The 17,691-nt window shown below is 37.6% G+C and overlaps 1 protein-coding gene and 1 long non-coding RNA gene across 3 annotated transcripts in view; one reads left to right on the top strand and one right to left on the bottom strand.

Moving 5' to 3' along the window:
* Nucleotides 1-17,691, bottom strand: part of sima (similar) — a 49,253-nt gene that overhangs the window by 17,729 nt on the left and 13,833 nt on the right. For both annotated transcript variants that reach the window (XM_043417828.1, XM_043417827.1), the window contains exons 2-7: nt 6,246-6,433; nt 5,991-6,139; nt 5,487-5,672; nt 4,911-5,194; nt 4,664-4,770; nt 3,581-3,728 (exon numbers count right to left, since the gene is read on the bottom strand). In XM_043417828.1, coding sequence (XP_043273763.1) covers nt 3,581-3,728; nt 4,664-4,770; nt 4,911-5,194; nt 5,487-5,672; nt 5,991-6,139; nt 6,246-6,433 — 1,062 coding nt within the window. The remainder of the gene's footprint in view (nt 1-3,580; nt 3,729-4,663; nt 4,771-4,910; nt 5,195-5,486; nt 5,673-5,990; nt 6,140-6,245; nt 6,434-17,691) is intronic.
* Nucleotides 13,206-17,526, top strand: LOC122409926 (uncharacterized). Its single transcript, XR_006260802.1, has 3 exons — nt 13,206-13,312; nt 14,002-14,309; nt 14,422-17,526. It is a non-coding gene; the product is annotated as an uncharacterized lncRNA (long non-coding RNA).

The raw sequence follows: 17,691 nt of genomic DNA, 5'->3' as shown, positions 1-17,691 counted from the left end.
AATAGTACGTCATAATATGGCGATTCATCTGACTATATATTTCTACTAATTTCCCCCCCAAGGGTTCGATCAATATTTTCATTCTCGAGTATCTTTTTTACAATTCGACGAAACGAAACACTCTTTTTAACAGTTTTTTTGAGCCATGTTTTTCATTTCGTTTCACGAATACTGTGTCGTTTCAACAACGGGTCTCTTGCTTTTTCCTCGAACGACGGTCCCGAAAAATATGTTGTTTATTCCAAAAATTTCAGACCCCAGAAATGGAGATTTCACTTGGATGCTTATTCTGCTATTTCTTTCAAAGATATTTATTCACTCGACCAACGAGTTTGGTTGTCGGGACTCGTGATGCCATGCATTCGGTGTTGCATCATTTCATGAGTGATTTTTCATGCAAATACAGTCAATTGGATTACCGAGGAGCTTTTTTTCTGTGAATTATTTCTCACGTCATATGCGTCGTCGCAAATTTTTTTTATTCTTTTTTTTTTTGGAGAATCTAATAAAATAAGTGAACCGGATTCGAGTCATGAGGTAAAACACGTTAAATGCGTATCGGTTTTATGTTTTCTTTTCTCAAACGACGAATCGACGTCACTCACGTTCGCTCGGAGCACTTGACCGGCAATTTCGATCGAGTTTTATCAAATATTTCCACTACTTCACATTTGCGACAGACTTTTCGAAAAGTTTGAAAAATTGACGACTATCAAATGTTACCCGAAGATTAATATAAAGCGACACTATTTTGTAAAAATTGATTTCCCATTCGACACAACCGAAATCTAGTATTGGGCGATGAAAAAAAAAAAAAAAAAAAAAAAAAAACTATGCAACGATTGGACGATGACGAAATGTGTGCAAAAATTGTATACGTTTCCTGACGGTCGTTCAAAATTTCCACTTTGACATCACCGTTGCGTCATATAGTTGAGCAACTTTTATTCCATGTTACGTTATTTTTTTTCAATAAATCCTCGAGAGTTTTTTACTCGAGTTCGAGTAAAAACAGTCCGGTCACTTGGGAATAAGCCTAAAATAATTAATAATGGTAGCAACAATGAGACAACGAAAAACGAGTTGAATGGTCCGAAAGGAAAATAACAATAGTGTCGTTGGGCGATGATTTAATGGCTGATTGATTTGTTTAGGGCAAGGTTGCCACAAGGCGCACCTGTGAGAATCGATCGTCGAAGGGTTTTACGAAGTTCGTATCCTCGCGGCCGAGAGCCCCACAACGAAAGGGCAGAGAAACGAGTGGGGTACTAGGTGTGTTTGAAGTTGCTCGGCTGACCAAAGACTGTTGAAATTTCGGAGGATCCGCACGCGTATTCGAAGCGCCCGTATAATTTTCTCATTTCCCTTCGAGTTCTCCGTGCGGCTCTCTCCTGCCCGCGTTATAACGCCCTTTTCTCGTAGTTCACCAGTGAAACGAAAGGAGGGGCAAGCTTGCGCGGGAACAATCCCCCAAGTGCCCTCGAGGAATTTCTCCTCCCGTGGTGGTGACTGCTTCCTTCCTTCTTTTTCGGGGATCCTGTCATCCCCGAGCCCCGAGTATACTACGACGGCGCGTAAAAAACAAAAAATCCTTCGGTAGCATTCTCGTGACGTCACGCCAGCCGAGTTTTCACGTTTTTTTTTCTCCCCTCGAGGCGAGCCGAGAGAACGAGAATTTATTATATATACCCGCTTCCGTTATAAACCTTCCGTATTTCACTTTCGACTTGACTGTTTATCCGAGAAGAAGCAATTTCATCGGGAATCTCCGCAGTTGTTCGCTTTTTTTATTTACTTTATCGACGATAATAAAAGTTGCGGTTGATCATTCGGCCCGAGCCATTCGTCCGTCGAACAAAATAAGATTCGCAAAATTGATGTTATGATAATTTCAACGGAGGACCGTAGATATAAGCGAAATTCAATAAAATCTTCTGACACAGACGCGGGATCCAAATGTAAATGCATTATTTATGAATTTTTTAATTATACAAATATAGATCCGTTTTCCTCTTACGTAAGCTTTTTTTCATCATGTTTCTATTGCGTCGAATGTTTTTTTTAACCGCTCCCTGTAGAGCGATTCGAACCCTGGTGATAATACGTGCCCGCCTTGCACTCTCGCGAAAGTTCTTATTTATTTTCTGTAAATTAAGGAGGGTGGATGACGAAGTCAAAATAATCGGGATTTGATAAAATTTGGTGATAACATTCTTTCGCATCAAGTATACAAATACAATTTTTTTCAAATTTTTTTACCACGTGGTTATCGAATAATTGAGCGTTAAATACAAGTTCTTATGCGCGAGATGTTTAACTGTATATACCTAAACATACACGTGAACTTTAGTGTTCAATTACTCGAGAGCTATGCGGTAAAAAAATTGAAAAAAAAATTAGGGTAGTATGGGGCAAAATGGACACTTAAGGATTTAAGCAAGTTTCATTGATGAGGATATGGTCTTTCAACTATTTTTGAGTCCCAAAATTGATGCCCAGTACTTGTTTCCCGAATTTCGTAAAAAAAAAAATTCGGGGCAAAACGGACACAGCCCCTCAGAGGCATAAAAATCGAAATATCGACATTCTTCGAAATGTAGCAGTTTAGCAGGCAGAAAAAGCTCACCAAGACAGCCAAATCCTCGTCTTTTGAAGACGTTTCTTGCATTTTTTGCGAAGGGTTATATTCGTCGTCCTCCGAAGATTGGATTTACTGTGCAACATGCAAAAATTGGGCACACACCTTCTGTACAGGTGTTGAAGACGAAGATGTCAGCTGTGAGTGCGATTTTCGTAAAAAATGAATAAAAAACCTTTTTTCCTTATTCGTACTTTGATTACTGGTGGTTTTTAAAAATAAGTCAAAAAAGCGAATAGATTGTGAGAAAGTAGTTTGGGATCTATTTTGCTCTGAAACTTGAATTTTTCGGGGATGTCATCGTGGAATTCAACAATTTACCATGATTTATGGTCAGGACATGATTTGGAACCGAAAAAAAAATTTTATGCATTTTATGAAATTTCAGTTTGGGGAAAGTCCGTTTTGCCCCATGGGTCCATTTTGCCCCATATTACCCTATATTGTCTTATATATTTTTAAAGAATACATTCACCAAATTTTATTAAATTCTTATCATTTTGAAATTCTTAATATTGTTAACATGGTTTAGCGTGGCAAGATTGTATCGTCGCGATCCACCTTCCTTAACTCGCTCCGAAGACTTCAAGAGCAAGACGAGGAAACACGAGCTTTCGATTATTTAAAATGTGACATTTTATTTTTTTCAACGAAATGACCAACATTCGTTCCATTTTTTAAGACTTCCGGCTCGAAATAGCTTCAAAATTTCAAACGACGCTTCTTCAGTTTCCCTTGGCCTTGGTGTAATCGCGTGAGAGCGACACTCTTTCGAGAAGGGTGTCACAGAGGTGGAAACAGAAACTTCAATATGAGAAGAAGGTAGCGGGATTGAACCAACTTCTTTGATCCACAAAAAGGATCGGCCGCGCTTTCTCCGTGTGGTTTGTTCAATTTTTCATAACAATCGATTATGGACAATTTGAAGAAATGCGAACTTACCTTAGGATGTGATTTACGCAGACGATTGAGATTGGTTTCTGTTGCTTCGAACAATGGATCAGCGTGGCCTGCGTCACGACCCAAGCGTAACCTCCGTTCTTACTCAGGAAACGATACGCCATTGTTTCACACTGTCCTTTGCTGAACACTTGACGAAGAAAAGAATAATGAAAAAATAATAGTGCGTAGCTTGATTCGTACGAAAATGATGTATGCAAGATAAATGATCGATTTAACGGAAAAACGATATGAACGTTAATTTTTAACAATATCGATTGAAAAGTCGAGTCTCGCATCCCATTTTCTCATTCTTCAACAGACACACTTTTTCAAAAATATATTTTCACTTGGTGTGCTCATGATTTTGAACAACATTGTGCTCCACAATTAATTCTGATGGTTTTTTTTGTGTCGGTAATTTTGAGGTTCCTTCGTCGACTGAGAAGGATGAAAGTTGTAAAAAGTACAAACAGGAAGACCCATCTGTTAATGGCCAATTCAACACACTTTTTCGAAAAGGCATTTGTCGCGCTTCACAGTTCATTTAGATATATTTTCGTATATTGATCATTTGGAAATTCACTCGGATGATTTTTCGCAAATAAGAATAATTATTGGGAAGCGTTTGAAATAAATTACTGACTCCATTAAAAGGAACCGATTCACTGTTCAATCGACACGGGGTCGATTGTTCAATGAAACATGAAAAGTTGCTCAATGATTTCTCGACTGACCATGACATGAAAACCGCTCAGAGAAAAAAGATTAAGTTAATTGTTAATTGAATGAAACTTTGAACGATAAACGGGAACGTCGAATCGCGCAACAAACGATGAAACGAGGTTTTCTAAACTCAAAGCAAAAATGCTTGCTATTTTGATGAAAACGCAAAATCCGATCGACTCAAATGGCTGGTACAATTTTCCAAAATTTAATCGTTCGGTGGGTCTGTCGAATTTATTGTAAGCAAAATTATAACAAGGTAAAATGTCAATGCTTGGAAACATTAGATTAATTTTTTTAAATTCGGTCAACCCTCGTGCTCAATCCGCGCATGTAATTCTCCAAATAAAAAGGACTTACGGGATTTGAAGGATTTGTCGAGCGCAGAGTTATCCAGAGCATGATGAAACTCGAAAACGGATTTTCCGAGAAGTTCGTTGCTTGCCCATCCGAGATATTCGGCCAATCTGAAAAATAATAGGTACGAGATTATTCATTGGAATTATTGCATTGCAATGAAGTTGAATGAATCTAGAAACTTGAAACGGTTCGATCAACTTTATTGTATAGTCAAAAAAATAAATGTTTCCATTAAAAGCGGTATTACCTCTCATCGGCGTACGTGAATTTCATATTTAAGCTGTGCTTCGACAAAAATGTTTGACGTCCGAGCGGTATTTCGATGTTGCTGGGATGTGGGATCGGGGATCCCACAATGACGAGAGACGCGCCCGTACAGCCGCTTCCGTTTGATCTGACGATTTCTGTATCCTCCTCTTCCTTTGACGAATATTCACTCGAGTCTTCGTCCCGAGAAGTTGAGCCCTCGCTATCGGTTTTGACAAAGTTTGGCTCACAAATTCCCATCGCGCGTCCAGTGCAATGAATCACCTGAATAAAACCAGAATTGGCATAATTATTTCAACACTTTATCCAATTCAGAAGTTGTAATCTTGAAAACGATTTGATGTTTTGGAAACAAAGGTGCCATCAAATCAAACTAAGGTAAAAAAAAAACATCGATTATTATCGAAAAGGATGAAAAGAGAATTACTATAAACTGTTATTACTTTTCGTTATCTGTGAGACGGTTGCTATTTCTATCATTATAAAAAAATTTACTTGCAACTTTATATTTTACAAAAATGGGGAAACGAAAAAAGGTGGTTTTATCACACGTTACCTTGTAAGATGCGCTCTTCAGATTGACTTTTCTGCCTTTGCTCGTGAGTGTGCACTTGAGTCTAAGAAAAAAGTTACACGGTCGTTTTTCTTTGACGTCATTCGGTTTGATCGACAAACACTCGCGCAGCTCGTCGTGATCGCACGGGTGACTGTACTCGTAAACGCTCTGGCCCATCATTTCCATCTGCGTTGGTGTAACAATTCAAGTAGTTTAATCATTAATTTTTTTGTTTCTTTTTCCTTTCGCAATTGGTAAATTTGTAAAAAAAATTATAAAAAGAGTGAATATTATTTCTTGAAACGACATTCTTTGATGAGAGGTGTCGTCGTCGTCGTCGTCGTCGTCGTTGTAATCGAAACTTGAACTCGTAATCAAAGTCAGCTAAGCAAATAATACTCTTCCGAGAACGAAATGAGCACACTAAACTTATTTTTTGGGATGTTTCTTTTTTGGATGATCATTGAGATTTAGAGATTTATCGTTTTAGTGTTTCTTACAAACCTGCGTAACGCCGAGATAATCGCTCACGTTGTCGGATAGATACACCATGTCACCGTTGCTTGACAAAACGAGCATAAAGCCGTCGAGTGCCTGTGGAAAATCAGCATCCATTTCCGTCAATGAGGGACACTTGACGACCGGTTCTTCCACTGTTAACGCATCGAAATTCAATTAATTACCGTACTGATAAAAAAAAAGGTAGCAAAGAGCGAACAGAGAGAAATATGAGAAATATGACTAATTTTGCAGACTTACGGGCATCAATAACGCTGCGAACTTTGAGATAAGCTATTGCGAGTCTCATGACACTCGCTTTGTCCAGATGAGCCGGTTGCTCCGGTGAAATTGGCAAAGCTCTTGCAAGCTCCGTGAAAATGTCGGTCTCCCTGCTGCGTCGACTCCGCGCTGCATCCCTCGATTTTTCCTTTCTCTTCTCATTGCTCCTGTTGAACAAGCAAAGATTCGTTGATATATACTAAACGAGATAATACGATTTTGCTTCCTCATCGAGGAAGTTTTGTGACGATGAAATTTTTTTTTTTACAGTTTTCAATGTCAATGTGCTCAAAATGTTCCAAAACATTAAAAAATCATATCTAGAATATTTATATATTATCACGTTCTTTTTTATACACAGCCTCTCATAGTTACTTGATTTCTGAAAAATCGCTGTTTTCAAATAGCTGGTAATTTTTTCTACCCGAATTAAATGGCTTGAAATTTTCAGAGAACGTATCTCACTCTATACCCGAATAACACTGAAAATTTTTAGAATGGTTTTTAGCTGGTTAGTGACCTGTGAATTTTTGTTTGGGTTTGTTTGAATTTGAAATTGAAATATAAATATATTTTTAATATATTCGATATCAATAGAGCCATTTGGCTCCCTGATACTGATGTGCACCGAAGTCGGAGACATTTGAGAAAAAACGATTTGACAGCGTTTCAAGAATCAAGGACACAAGATTGCATCATTATTGTTACATACCCATTGACAAACATAATATTGAAATGCGTATTACTTCTTTGCACAAAGACAAAAAAATATTCAAATTCGAATGATAAAATTAAACATAAACGTATTTTTGATTCTACATCACTCATTATCCTATTCTCGCAGTTTGAAGATTTTCAGGCATGGAAACTGGGGCATTTCAAAAATTCACAGCTCACTAACCAGCTAAAAACCATTCTAAAAATTTTCAGTGTTATTTGGGTATAGAGTGAGATACGTTCTCTGAAAATTTCAAGCCATTTAATTCGGGTAGAAAAAATTCCCAGCTATTTGAAAACAGCGATTTTTCAGAAATCAAGTAACTATGAGAGACTGTGTATAAAAAGGAACGTGATAATATATAAATATTCGTGTATGCACTGATAGAATATACCTAAATGAAAAAATTGAACATTATTAAAGCTGTTTATTTGAAAAATTATCGCTGCGGCAGCGTTTCAAAAATACGAGAAATTTTGTAAAAATTGTAGTTCAAGAAAAGTGTGCTAACTAAACCGGATTTTTGTTTGTAGTAAAAAACTATTTTTTTCTCAAAAGAGGAAGGTCAAAGTAGAGAAATGTCGCTTCATACGAGTCTTGAAGCCTCATGGAGTTCGCATGAAAAAATAATAAAAATGGCTAAAAAATTGACTTTTTAAGAATTTCAAAAAATTCTGCAGCCATCAAAGTTTCATAAATTGACTTCAAATTTGGGGGATCATCTTTTTTTATAACCTACTTATTGGGGAAAAATCGGCAGTCAAATCTCTGACCCAAGCGCGCAGGCTGCGGTCGAAAAGTAATGGATCTGCCCATATATATATAGGGGAAAGTAGGGTAAAGTCAAACAGACGGGCAAAGCGGAACACTTCCCCTAAAATTTAGAACATTTTTTTATCCATTGAAAAACTGCAAAATTTCGTTATTCGGCTGAAAACTTCAAAAACTCAAAATTGGAGAAATTTTTTTTTTTTTTTTTTTTAAATCAATAAATTGACTTATCCGCTCAAGATAAGTCGTGAAATAGTTATAGTGAGAAAAATCACAACTCTTTTGCTTTTTTAGTAATAACATGGAAAATGGAATTAATGTGTATTCAATAAAACAATAGCAGTTGTTCCTCCTAGCGATATGGCGAACTTATTGGAATTTTAGTTTTTCCCAGCCAACGTCGCTTCCAAGGCACAACATTACTTACGGTTGGGATAGGAAAATGTATTTTGGTGGTACTGAAAATACTGCTCTAGTTTTTGAATGAACTGATCCCATCTCGATCTCCATCGAAGAATTCATTCGCGGATTTTGACTCAAATTTTAGTCTGAATTATTTTAGTCATAAGATTTTTATTCACATTTCAGATGAAAATGAATGTGATGAGAATAGTGCGCTTGTTCTTCCATTGATCAATTTTGTTTCACCAATTTCAACCAAGTTCTGTTGAAATAGAACGTCAAGAAACGAATAACTTTTAACAATATTCAAAATAAGTAAAAAAAATGGTTACAAAAATTTTTTCGCAGAAAGAAAAGGCCACTTTGGCCCCATTTTTTCCATAAAGTTCACATTTTATTTAATTTCACCACACACCTGAAAAAATTGATTAGAATCGTCAAAAGAGCCTTTTTCGAGGGGGAGTCCGTCCCCCTCGAAATTTTTTTTTTTATAGGATATGGGAAATAAGTGTGAAAAACCAATTTTTTAATACAGCAATAGTTGACAGAACGTACGTGAACCGACACTAGCTTAACTGCTTATGGTGTCCTCTTGCCCCACGTTCTTCTAAGAGTACTAAGAAGTTATCGTAAACGAGATAAAATTGTATAAAGGTCACATATGTTGGAAATATCCATATTTTTAATGATAATAACGATTTCAGGACTTATCTTGAGCTGATAATTCAATTTATTGATCGGAAAAAAATGCAATTTTCAAAAAAAAAATTTTTTTTCTTCCAATTTTGAGTTTTTGAAGCATGTTTTCAGCCGAATAACGAAATTTTGCAGATTTCCAATGGAGAAAAAAATGTTCTAAATTTTCGAGGGAGTGTTCCGCTTTGCCCTACTCTACCCTATATATAATTTATGCGAACAGTGCCGAATAGATTTGGCCTAGTGTCGAACTGAGACCCTGCCAACAAGGACGGGAAACCAATGTTAATATGCGATTTTTTTGCAAGTGATAATCACTTGCTGACTATTACTGATTGTAGTACAACCGTTCACGATAGAACACACGAAGAGAATGAGATTACGCTGGCTATGAATCGTCCCACATGGTTAAACGATTGCGACGCCATCTATGCCAAGCCACCCCATCTAGCTCCAATCCAGAACTATTTTCGGTAGCCGCAGAATTTCTCGGTAGCCAGAACTAGCCGATCTGTTCACGACGCCATCTATACCGAGCCACCCTATTTAGCTCTAATCTAGGAGCTCGATAGCCGGAACTAGCCAATCCGTTCAGTACATCATGTATATCAAGCCACGCTATCTAGTTCCAATCTAGTGGTTCGGTAGCCGAAACTAGCCGATCCGTTTGCGACGCCATGTACAACGAACCACCCTCTGTTTAGCTCCAATCTAGCGGCTTGATAGTCGCAACTAGCCGACAAGTATATGTAATGCTTGCCAGCAACAAGCTAGCGCCTAGCTAATTATGCTATCTAGATAAAACTAGAGGGGCTAGGGTCAAAATAGTCCATGCCGAGTGATTTTCTGCACGGGAAGTGGCCACTCACGGAATTCCGATTTTTAGGGCACAGGATAAGTGCGACAAAAATCGCAATTATGACTGACTTCATCTTCATCAATACCTGCACACAAGGCGTGCGCCCATTTTAGGCATGTTTCGCAGCGAATCCAGTCTTCGGAGGAATGCGAATAAAGTTAATCACAGAAAATACAAGCAACATCATCCGCAGACAAGAATTGGATAAACTTCTGAATACCGGTTACCTCCGTTTGGCTTCAAATTTGGCACAGATCTTGTATTTGACATCACAAGAGACCCTGTAAGAGGTTTTTTGGCGCATTGCAAATTCGCAATATTTACCGAAATATTTTAATTTGAGAATCGATAATTCACTGAAATCTATTGGTATGGTGAACAAGATACACACACACACATACACACGCACGCACTGAGAACGTAATCCGAGAAAAAAATAAACGTCATTTGAAAGACTTGGAAAAGAAAAAAAAAGAGATACTATTGGATGAATTTATGATTAATTCAAAATTTCAAAGTCTATCTCGGGGAGCTCCGCTCCCCCCCCCCCCCCCCCGTTCCATTGCCCACGTTCCAATCCTGTACGGGTATTTAGCATAAAACACTTATGAATACAGATACACTCTGTAACACTAAAAACCGACTGTAAAACTGAAATATCTCGGCAAATATTATATACGATGCGCCAAAAATCCTTTCAGAGGGTCTCTTGTGATATCAACTATAAGGTCTGTACCATATTTGAAGCCAATCGGAGGTGACCGGTATTCGGAAGTACAGCCCAAGAATTTGTCTTTTTTGATGATCTTTTTTTTACTCACTAGATTTGAGCGATACGACGGACTCGTGATAATGGCGGTTTTCCCACGATTTGCCCGATAAGAACGGGATTTTGCCACGGGTAATGGCAAAATTTATTCGAAGTATTCCGACTAATTTTTTTTTCATCCTATCGAAGGGGGGTCCCTACTATGCCTCGTTTCTTTTCGTTTTATCGCAGTTTTCAATGTTCCCTGCGGGAACAGTCAATTACAACGTCTATTTAACGAGAAGTGACAATTATCGATTTTCACCGCATTTGAGAGGGTGGCCGCTTTGCCCCAAAATTTTTTTTTTTCAAAATTTGAGAAATAAGGAGGTGGAATCATTTTTGCGACATACAAATAAGTAAATGCTCATGTGCTAATCGACACAACTCGTTAAATTTCTTAAGTGGGCCACTTTGCCCCATACTTTCCTATATATTGATTGAAAAAGTGCGTAATGTTTTTTAATATTCATGATGGGTTTTTCCTTGCCTCGTTTAACGACTCAGTCAATATTTGTCCAGCGCATGATTATACGAAAAACGGAATGACGTTTATCGTCATTCGAAATATCAGTCAATGTTCCAAATCGATGTTCCTTTTCGATTCTCATGACACTATCGTTCAACATTCGTAATAATAACGTTCGAAACGGATTATTCAAAGTTGAATTTTTCATTAAGCAAAAAAAACGATGCCTATGGCGAATTTTTTGTCGGTATTTGAATTTTGGGGAAAAAAAACTCGAATCGAAAGTCGATTCTAACGTCTGCGAAAGACTATAAATTAAAAAAAATAAATAAAAAATCGCCGTGGCAAAAGGAACTTTTTACTGTTCTAAAGAAACAACTCGAGATCATCCATGTTTTATTGGAGCTCGATTCAAGGCTCGAGTGATGATACCGCTTGAAGAGAGATTACATAACTCGCTAAGCGCCGAGCCGCGACACGTGACGCTTTTTACAACTCATCGAGCTTCTACCACAAAATATAAATGCGAATAATGAAAACGAAACGATTCTGTGATTGTTCTTATTTTCATAATGAATCATGGTCGTCGAACGTCTGGTAATTTCGAGTCCGATAATTCACTGAAAAGTTCATGAACATCGAAAACGAGAATTATGTGACGTTTTTTTGAAAAAAAAATTGAGCCTTTGAGTTTTTACTTTTTCTCAAAGTAGTATCAGCCACCCAAGAAGTTTGACTCGGATTGATATCTCGAGCAGAAACGGAAAAGCGAGCGATTGAAAAGTGAGAGATGCCAAGTTTTCATTGAACATGTTGCGTACATAAAAGTCAAAACGTCAGAAACGCGGCGACGGCGGCGGCGACGGTTCGAAATTAAGAAGAATCTTTGAGGGACAAAGAAAAGGAGTCCGAAACTTACAGATAATCTTCGAAGCATTGTTGCTCTTGGTGACTCGGTGGATAACAATGAGGATAAAGAGTATCAAGATGAGAATTGGCATCTCGATGCTGGTCGGCGATGCACGGGGGTGGTGCGGGTCCAAAGTACGTGAGGTTGTGACGACTGTTCCAGCCATTTTGATTGAGCATAATTGGCACGGAGTTTATATCACCGTAGGGATTGCCGAGGCAGTTGTAAATCGGGCAATTGATGGCGGGGCAAGCGAGCCACTGTTCCTCGGTGCAGGGTAGCCCGAGGGGGAATCGCGGTTGTTGCAAATCTTCGTTTCTGTCTTCGAGCTTGCTACTTGCGAATTTCGCGGTGCTCTCGGTGTCGGTGGGCCACGTCGAAATTTCCACCACCTGGCGATCAATCCGGGTGCAGAAATTGCTCTGCTGGCACTCCTGATAGCACCGCCCGAGGAACTCGCAACCGAAATAATTGTTCGGATTCTCCGCGGGGCCTTGGCGGCTGCTTGAATCCGGGAATTCATAAGGCCTCGACAAACGCCTCGCTGTCGACGATGCAGTCCCACGATTTCTGTACACCCGTTGATTCCCATCTGTCTTTGCCGTTTGACCCCTCCGTGGCTCACGGTTTTCCCCAAAAAACAGAGCCAGGTCCTCCACGTCGATCGAACCTGGCGATGACCAACATTTGCTCGGCAATTGTCCACCGAACTTGCCGATCCCCACATTAGCGTCGACCAAACCTTCGTACATCGCGTCTTCACTTTTTACGTTCATTTTTCCAGAGAACGACGATTCTAGTGTCCAGTTATTTATACAGCTTCCTCGACCGTTCTCATTTCATTTTTGCCATTTTTATCCTTCTCTCTCCCTCTACAAACTCTCCATTTTTTTAAATCTCCAAAAGAATCCAAATATGAATAAATAACAGGGACTTTTTGGAAAAAAATCGAATTCCTGCTTCCTCCGACTGTCACATTTTTCGTTGTTTGTTTTTGTTCTTTTTTTTCACAGAACGTCAGGGAATGAGCGAGCGAGCACGCATCGACCGCTCACCGCTGTATTTTCGTTTGAGACTAACGATCTCTCGAGCCAATTCCTATTTGCGATTTGAGCGATCCTTATCCACACGCGTAAGTCGTACATCGATAACGAACTTCCGCTCACCCCTTCGGCATGTTCTTCTTCGGCCTCTACCTCGATCATTTTGTCTTTATAAAACACTAACACACGAACGCGCGTTCGTAAATGTACCGAAGATTGTCCGAAGCTTTTCAGTTTACTTACGTATTTATAGACCGGGTGTTCGATTTTAATCGGCGCCTACGATTGTGCCGACTCGAATAATAAGATAACGAAACGGATCGAAGGAGACGCGTATTTCAGGTTCGGCTCATTCACATTTCACATTATTGTGAGTATGAAATTACTTTCGTTCGTCAATAAATTCAATGACTTTTTTATCTTTTATTCATCAGCATAAAAATCGATCAGGTTTCCTGCAAACTAATATACTATTTCGAGAAAACTAGAATTTCTTGTTGATCGTCATTGCGCAGTCACGCTTCTTTATCTGCATGGGTTCTTTTTTGTTTTTTTTTTCGTATGAAAGTGGGTCTTGTATTTTCTATTCACCCCAGTAGATCGACAACGCGCTCGAATGCTTTTTCTCATTTGACTTCCCTCAACAAACTTTTCCGATAAAAAACTTGATGGAGGCCGCTTTTTAGTCGTAGTTTTTGTCTTACATTTAGTTTTAATCTCTCAAGATTGAGTGGACGGAAAAAAGAAATTTGTTGCTCGATCAACGCAGATAGCATCGAACAAGAGGACACTGCTGCGGTTGATTCATATTATTATTATTTTTTAAAATCTCTTTTCCAGCCTCCAACTATAAGCTGCCATTGTTTTGGCATTCAATGGTTTTTTTGGTGTTTTCTTTTCTTTTCGTTTAGAGGGTAAATCCATTGATTTACTCTACTCTATTTTTCACTTTTGTTTTTAAATACACCATACTTTACTTTCTTATATTCATACTTAGATGCATAGATACATTCATTCGTACACATATACAATTTGTGCTACAAACGCATGTTTATGTAGCATGGAACCTCCGTCGCAGATTCACCGGTTTGAACTGTTGATTCATATAAACACGAAATTGGTTGCTGCGAATACTCGATTTATTGGCTTAAACGAATGCATGGCTTTCACTGCGATGTAAACGAATATTGATCGGGAGTCGAGAAAAATTATCGTCGAATCGTCAAAAAAAAATCCTTTTTTTCGATTTGCTCGCTCGACAAATAACTCAGTCGAATCAACGAATCGCTCTTCCCGGTGTTAAATGAAAACGGAACACCCGCTACATTCAGGTATACGAAGACCCGAAAATCTTGACGATTATAGGGGTAATTATAAACTTTTTAATCTCAATCAAATCGAGGAGGCCTCCGGCTGATAAGGATGCCATAGAACTTCCGGATAACGAATGAAAATGTATTGAAAAAATTAATTTTTCAGGGTCACCGAGACTTCGCGGTGATGCGTGGGTAAAGATATGGCGATGTACATTCATTCCAAAGGATTCACGAAACGCAGTTACCAAGATGGAGATTTTAATGATTTCGAACGGGAAAAAACCAATCTCACATGGGAGCCGACTGCTTCTTCTTCCTGCATACTATATAACATTAAGTTTCACGATATCGATGCGCCTTTGCACGTGTCGGTTTAATTTATAACATAAAATGAGCCACCGGAGTTACCGTGTTGTGAACTGCGAAAAAATATATATCAAGAAAAAATGAGTGTAAATTTGATAAATTTCCGACTGCTAAATGGAAAATGAATCGGAAAACTAAATAGATAGCTGCAGTGCGAAGGTAAAAATAAGTAGTATCATAACCTCAATTGCAATAATAACAAAACTGAGAATAGCAGATTTTTAGGAATTCGTTAGTTTTTTATAAACAATAAAATATCGTATTTAGTTAATAATTTTTTAAATTTCATGTTGAGATGCTTCAAATTTTTTATAATTGTGTAACAAAAAATGTATTTTTTTTTTAATTCATTGAAAATGAAAAATTATTTGCTGTCTATTAAATCTTCTGTTATATTAAGATTTTATGTATAATCTGTTGCGTGACTGACTGACTGACTGACAGACAACGCACAGCCTAAACCACTGAAGTTAGGATCGTGAAATTTGTCACGATTACTCCTCTCTCAACGTAGACGCTCACTAAGAACGGATTTTGTTCGTTCTCTACCCAAAAAAAAATTACCGCAATTTTTTTTTTCATTTTATTTTTCATTTTCTATACCCGATACACGATTATATACACGATTAATTGAAAAATCACACAACACACATACACACACTCACACGCACGCACGCACGCACACACGCACACACATCCAGACATTCTTATAGATATGAATTTTCGACGTTTTGGGACAGTTTAAGCACATTGCTATTGAAAACTGGAAAAATAAAAATTTCACCATCACATAGCTTCCTGTATGAGGAAGCAAAAGTAACGACTCCGCGTAAGCGGCGAGTTGGAAATTTAGAAATAAATACACGTTTCATGTATGATGGATCTGTAATTATCGACGTATCTCAGGATTTTTTGAATATTCACATTGAATAGGGTTTTCGAATGTGAATTTTTTGAAGTTTTTCCATAGCCAACTCGGTACTGATCTTTTTTTGTCAATCGAAGTCTGTAGTCTGTAGATGTTTTTTGACATAGCAAATTTTGACAGATCGTTTTCTGACGCTACCATGTTTAAACGTGTCGAAACGTAATAAGAAAAAGAAAGGACGTGTACGAAAATATAAAAGACGAATAATAATCTTGAATTTACGATAGAAGTTTATACGGATATCGTTGAATTCGGAATATTTAGAAATCGACAAATTTATTTACTGTCATCAGATCGACAAATGTATTTACTATTTACGGTTTTGTGTACGCGAAGCGTACACAAAACCCCCATTTCCGCACCTCGTAATATAAAATTTCGTCTAACACGCGTATGAAAAACTTTTTCGTCCTAGTGTTATAATGTACTATTGTCGATATTTATATAAATAAAAATTTATCGAAACGAGTAAAGACAAAGCAAGGACGTGTACTGAAATAAAAGAGACGAATAACCCTCTGGAATTTACTACACGACTTCATACGGAAATCACTGAATTCGGAATAATTAGACATCGACAAATTTATTTACTCTGATCACGGAAACGATACAGGTATTTCTTAATTATTACTATTTTATAACTATAAACGTTTCAAAACGTGTCAATACAAAGCCAGGACGTGTACGTAAATAAAAGAGACGAATAATCCTATTGAATTCGTTACACGACTTTAGACTGATATAATTGAATTCGCTATATTTAACAACAAGTAACAGAGAAAAAAAACTTATGCTCATTTACAACGACTCTCACAAAAAAATGGTTGAAGAAAGTTTGTCTATCGACGGAGAAAATATTCCCCAAACTGTTGTTTCCATTGAAGGAGACGGAGCCTGCTTTTTTAGAGCTTTATCTTTTTTGATGTGGAAACACAGGCAATAGCTGTAAACGGATTGTTATGTATTTTGTAGACAACTGGATAGAATTTTCTATTATGTCATGCGATGGAAGGGAAGATAACTATTCCACATCAAATGATTATCAAAATCAAATGATACGAACTTCAACATTCGGAGGTTTGTGTGAGTTCGAAGCCGCGGGGCGAATATATCCGTATGTTTTCGAAGTCTATCGAAATGGCAGGCTTTACATAAGAACAGGAACTGAGGGTCGACCTGTAAAACGACTGAGATTTGTAGGAAATCTTTCCAGTGATCATTTTGATGCTTATTCTCCACAATGTGAGGACCCACTTCAGCAAATTGCAACTTTAAATATGACAAAAATTATTATTACCAAAAAACGAGGACTAACAGATGCCTATATCTCCGAAACCTGAAACTGAGTTCATGTATTCATCTTCATCTAACCAAGATGCAGACAATGTTTTACCAATTCAAACTAATAAGAGAATTAAAAAACGCAGGGCTCGATACACAAATAACATCAGGAAAAAACAAATAAAGACATCTTCGAAAAAAAACCCAACTGCGCATCAACAAGCAGGCACTAAATTTCAAAAACTACATCCTGAAGTACACAGGCAAGCGACCGATGATTATCAAACTACAATTTTTTTCGCTCTGTATTAGATTTCGTAGAGTTCTTTATGAATCTATCTTTCGTAGAGAGTTAACTTAAAAGGAAATGAATGATAGATTAAATTTTATATTGTAAAACGCGCGCGAAAGCTATGTAAAGAAATGTAAACGCATACCTATACACAGTATCACATAGGTCATATGGAAATCTGTGTTGGATACTATTGTGTGCCCAGCGAAGTGGGCATACCTTGGCTAGTTTCTTATAAAACGTTGATAGATCAAAGTGGATTTCCAAACCATATGATTATATTTGTAATGATTATTTTATCAGAGGCAAAAAATCCGAAGAGGAGTCAAGTCCTAGCTATGTTCTGACCATATTCCCTCCAATCTAAAAATCTTCAAAAGTTAATCTTCAGTTCTAAGCAAATAAATAAATGTGTAGAAAATGTATCAATATAAATTATGATATGAAATCGATGACAAAAATTTATCAATAATCGAATGGACCGATGAATTAAATTTTTCGTATTGTTCGGATATATCTATATTAGGGTGGTCCTTATTTGAGGTTGACATTTTTTTTCAAATTCC

The sequence above is a fragment of the Venturia canescens genome, chromosome 4, assembly GCF_019457755.1.
Source record: "Venturia canescens isolate UGA chromosome 4, ASM1945775v1, whole genome shotgun sequence".
NCBI classification, from domain to species: Eukaryota; Metazoa; Arthropoda; class Insecta; order Hymenoptera; family Ichneumonidae; genus Venturia; species Venturia canescens.
This window is presented reverse-complemented; position numbering and strand designations above follow the sequence as displayed.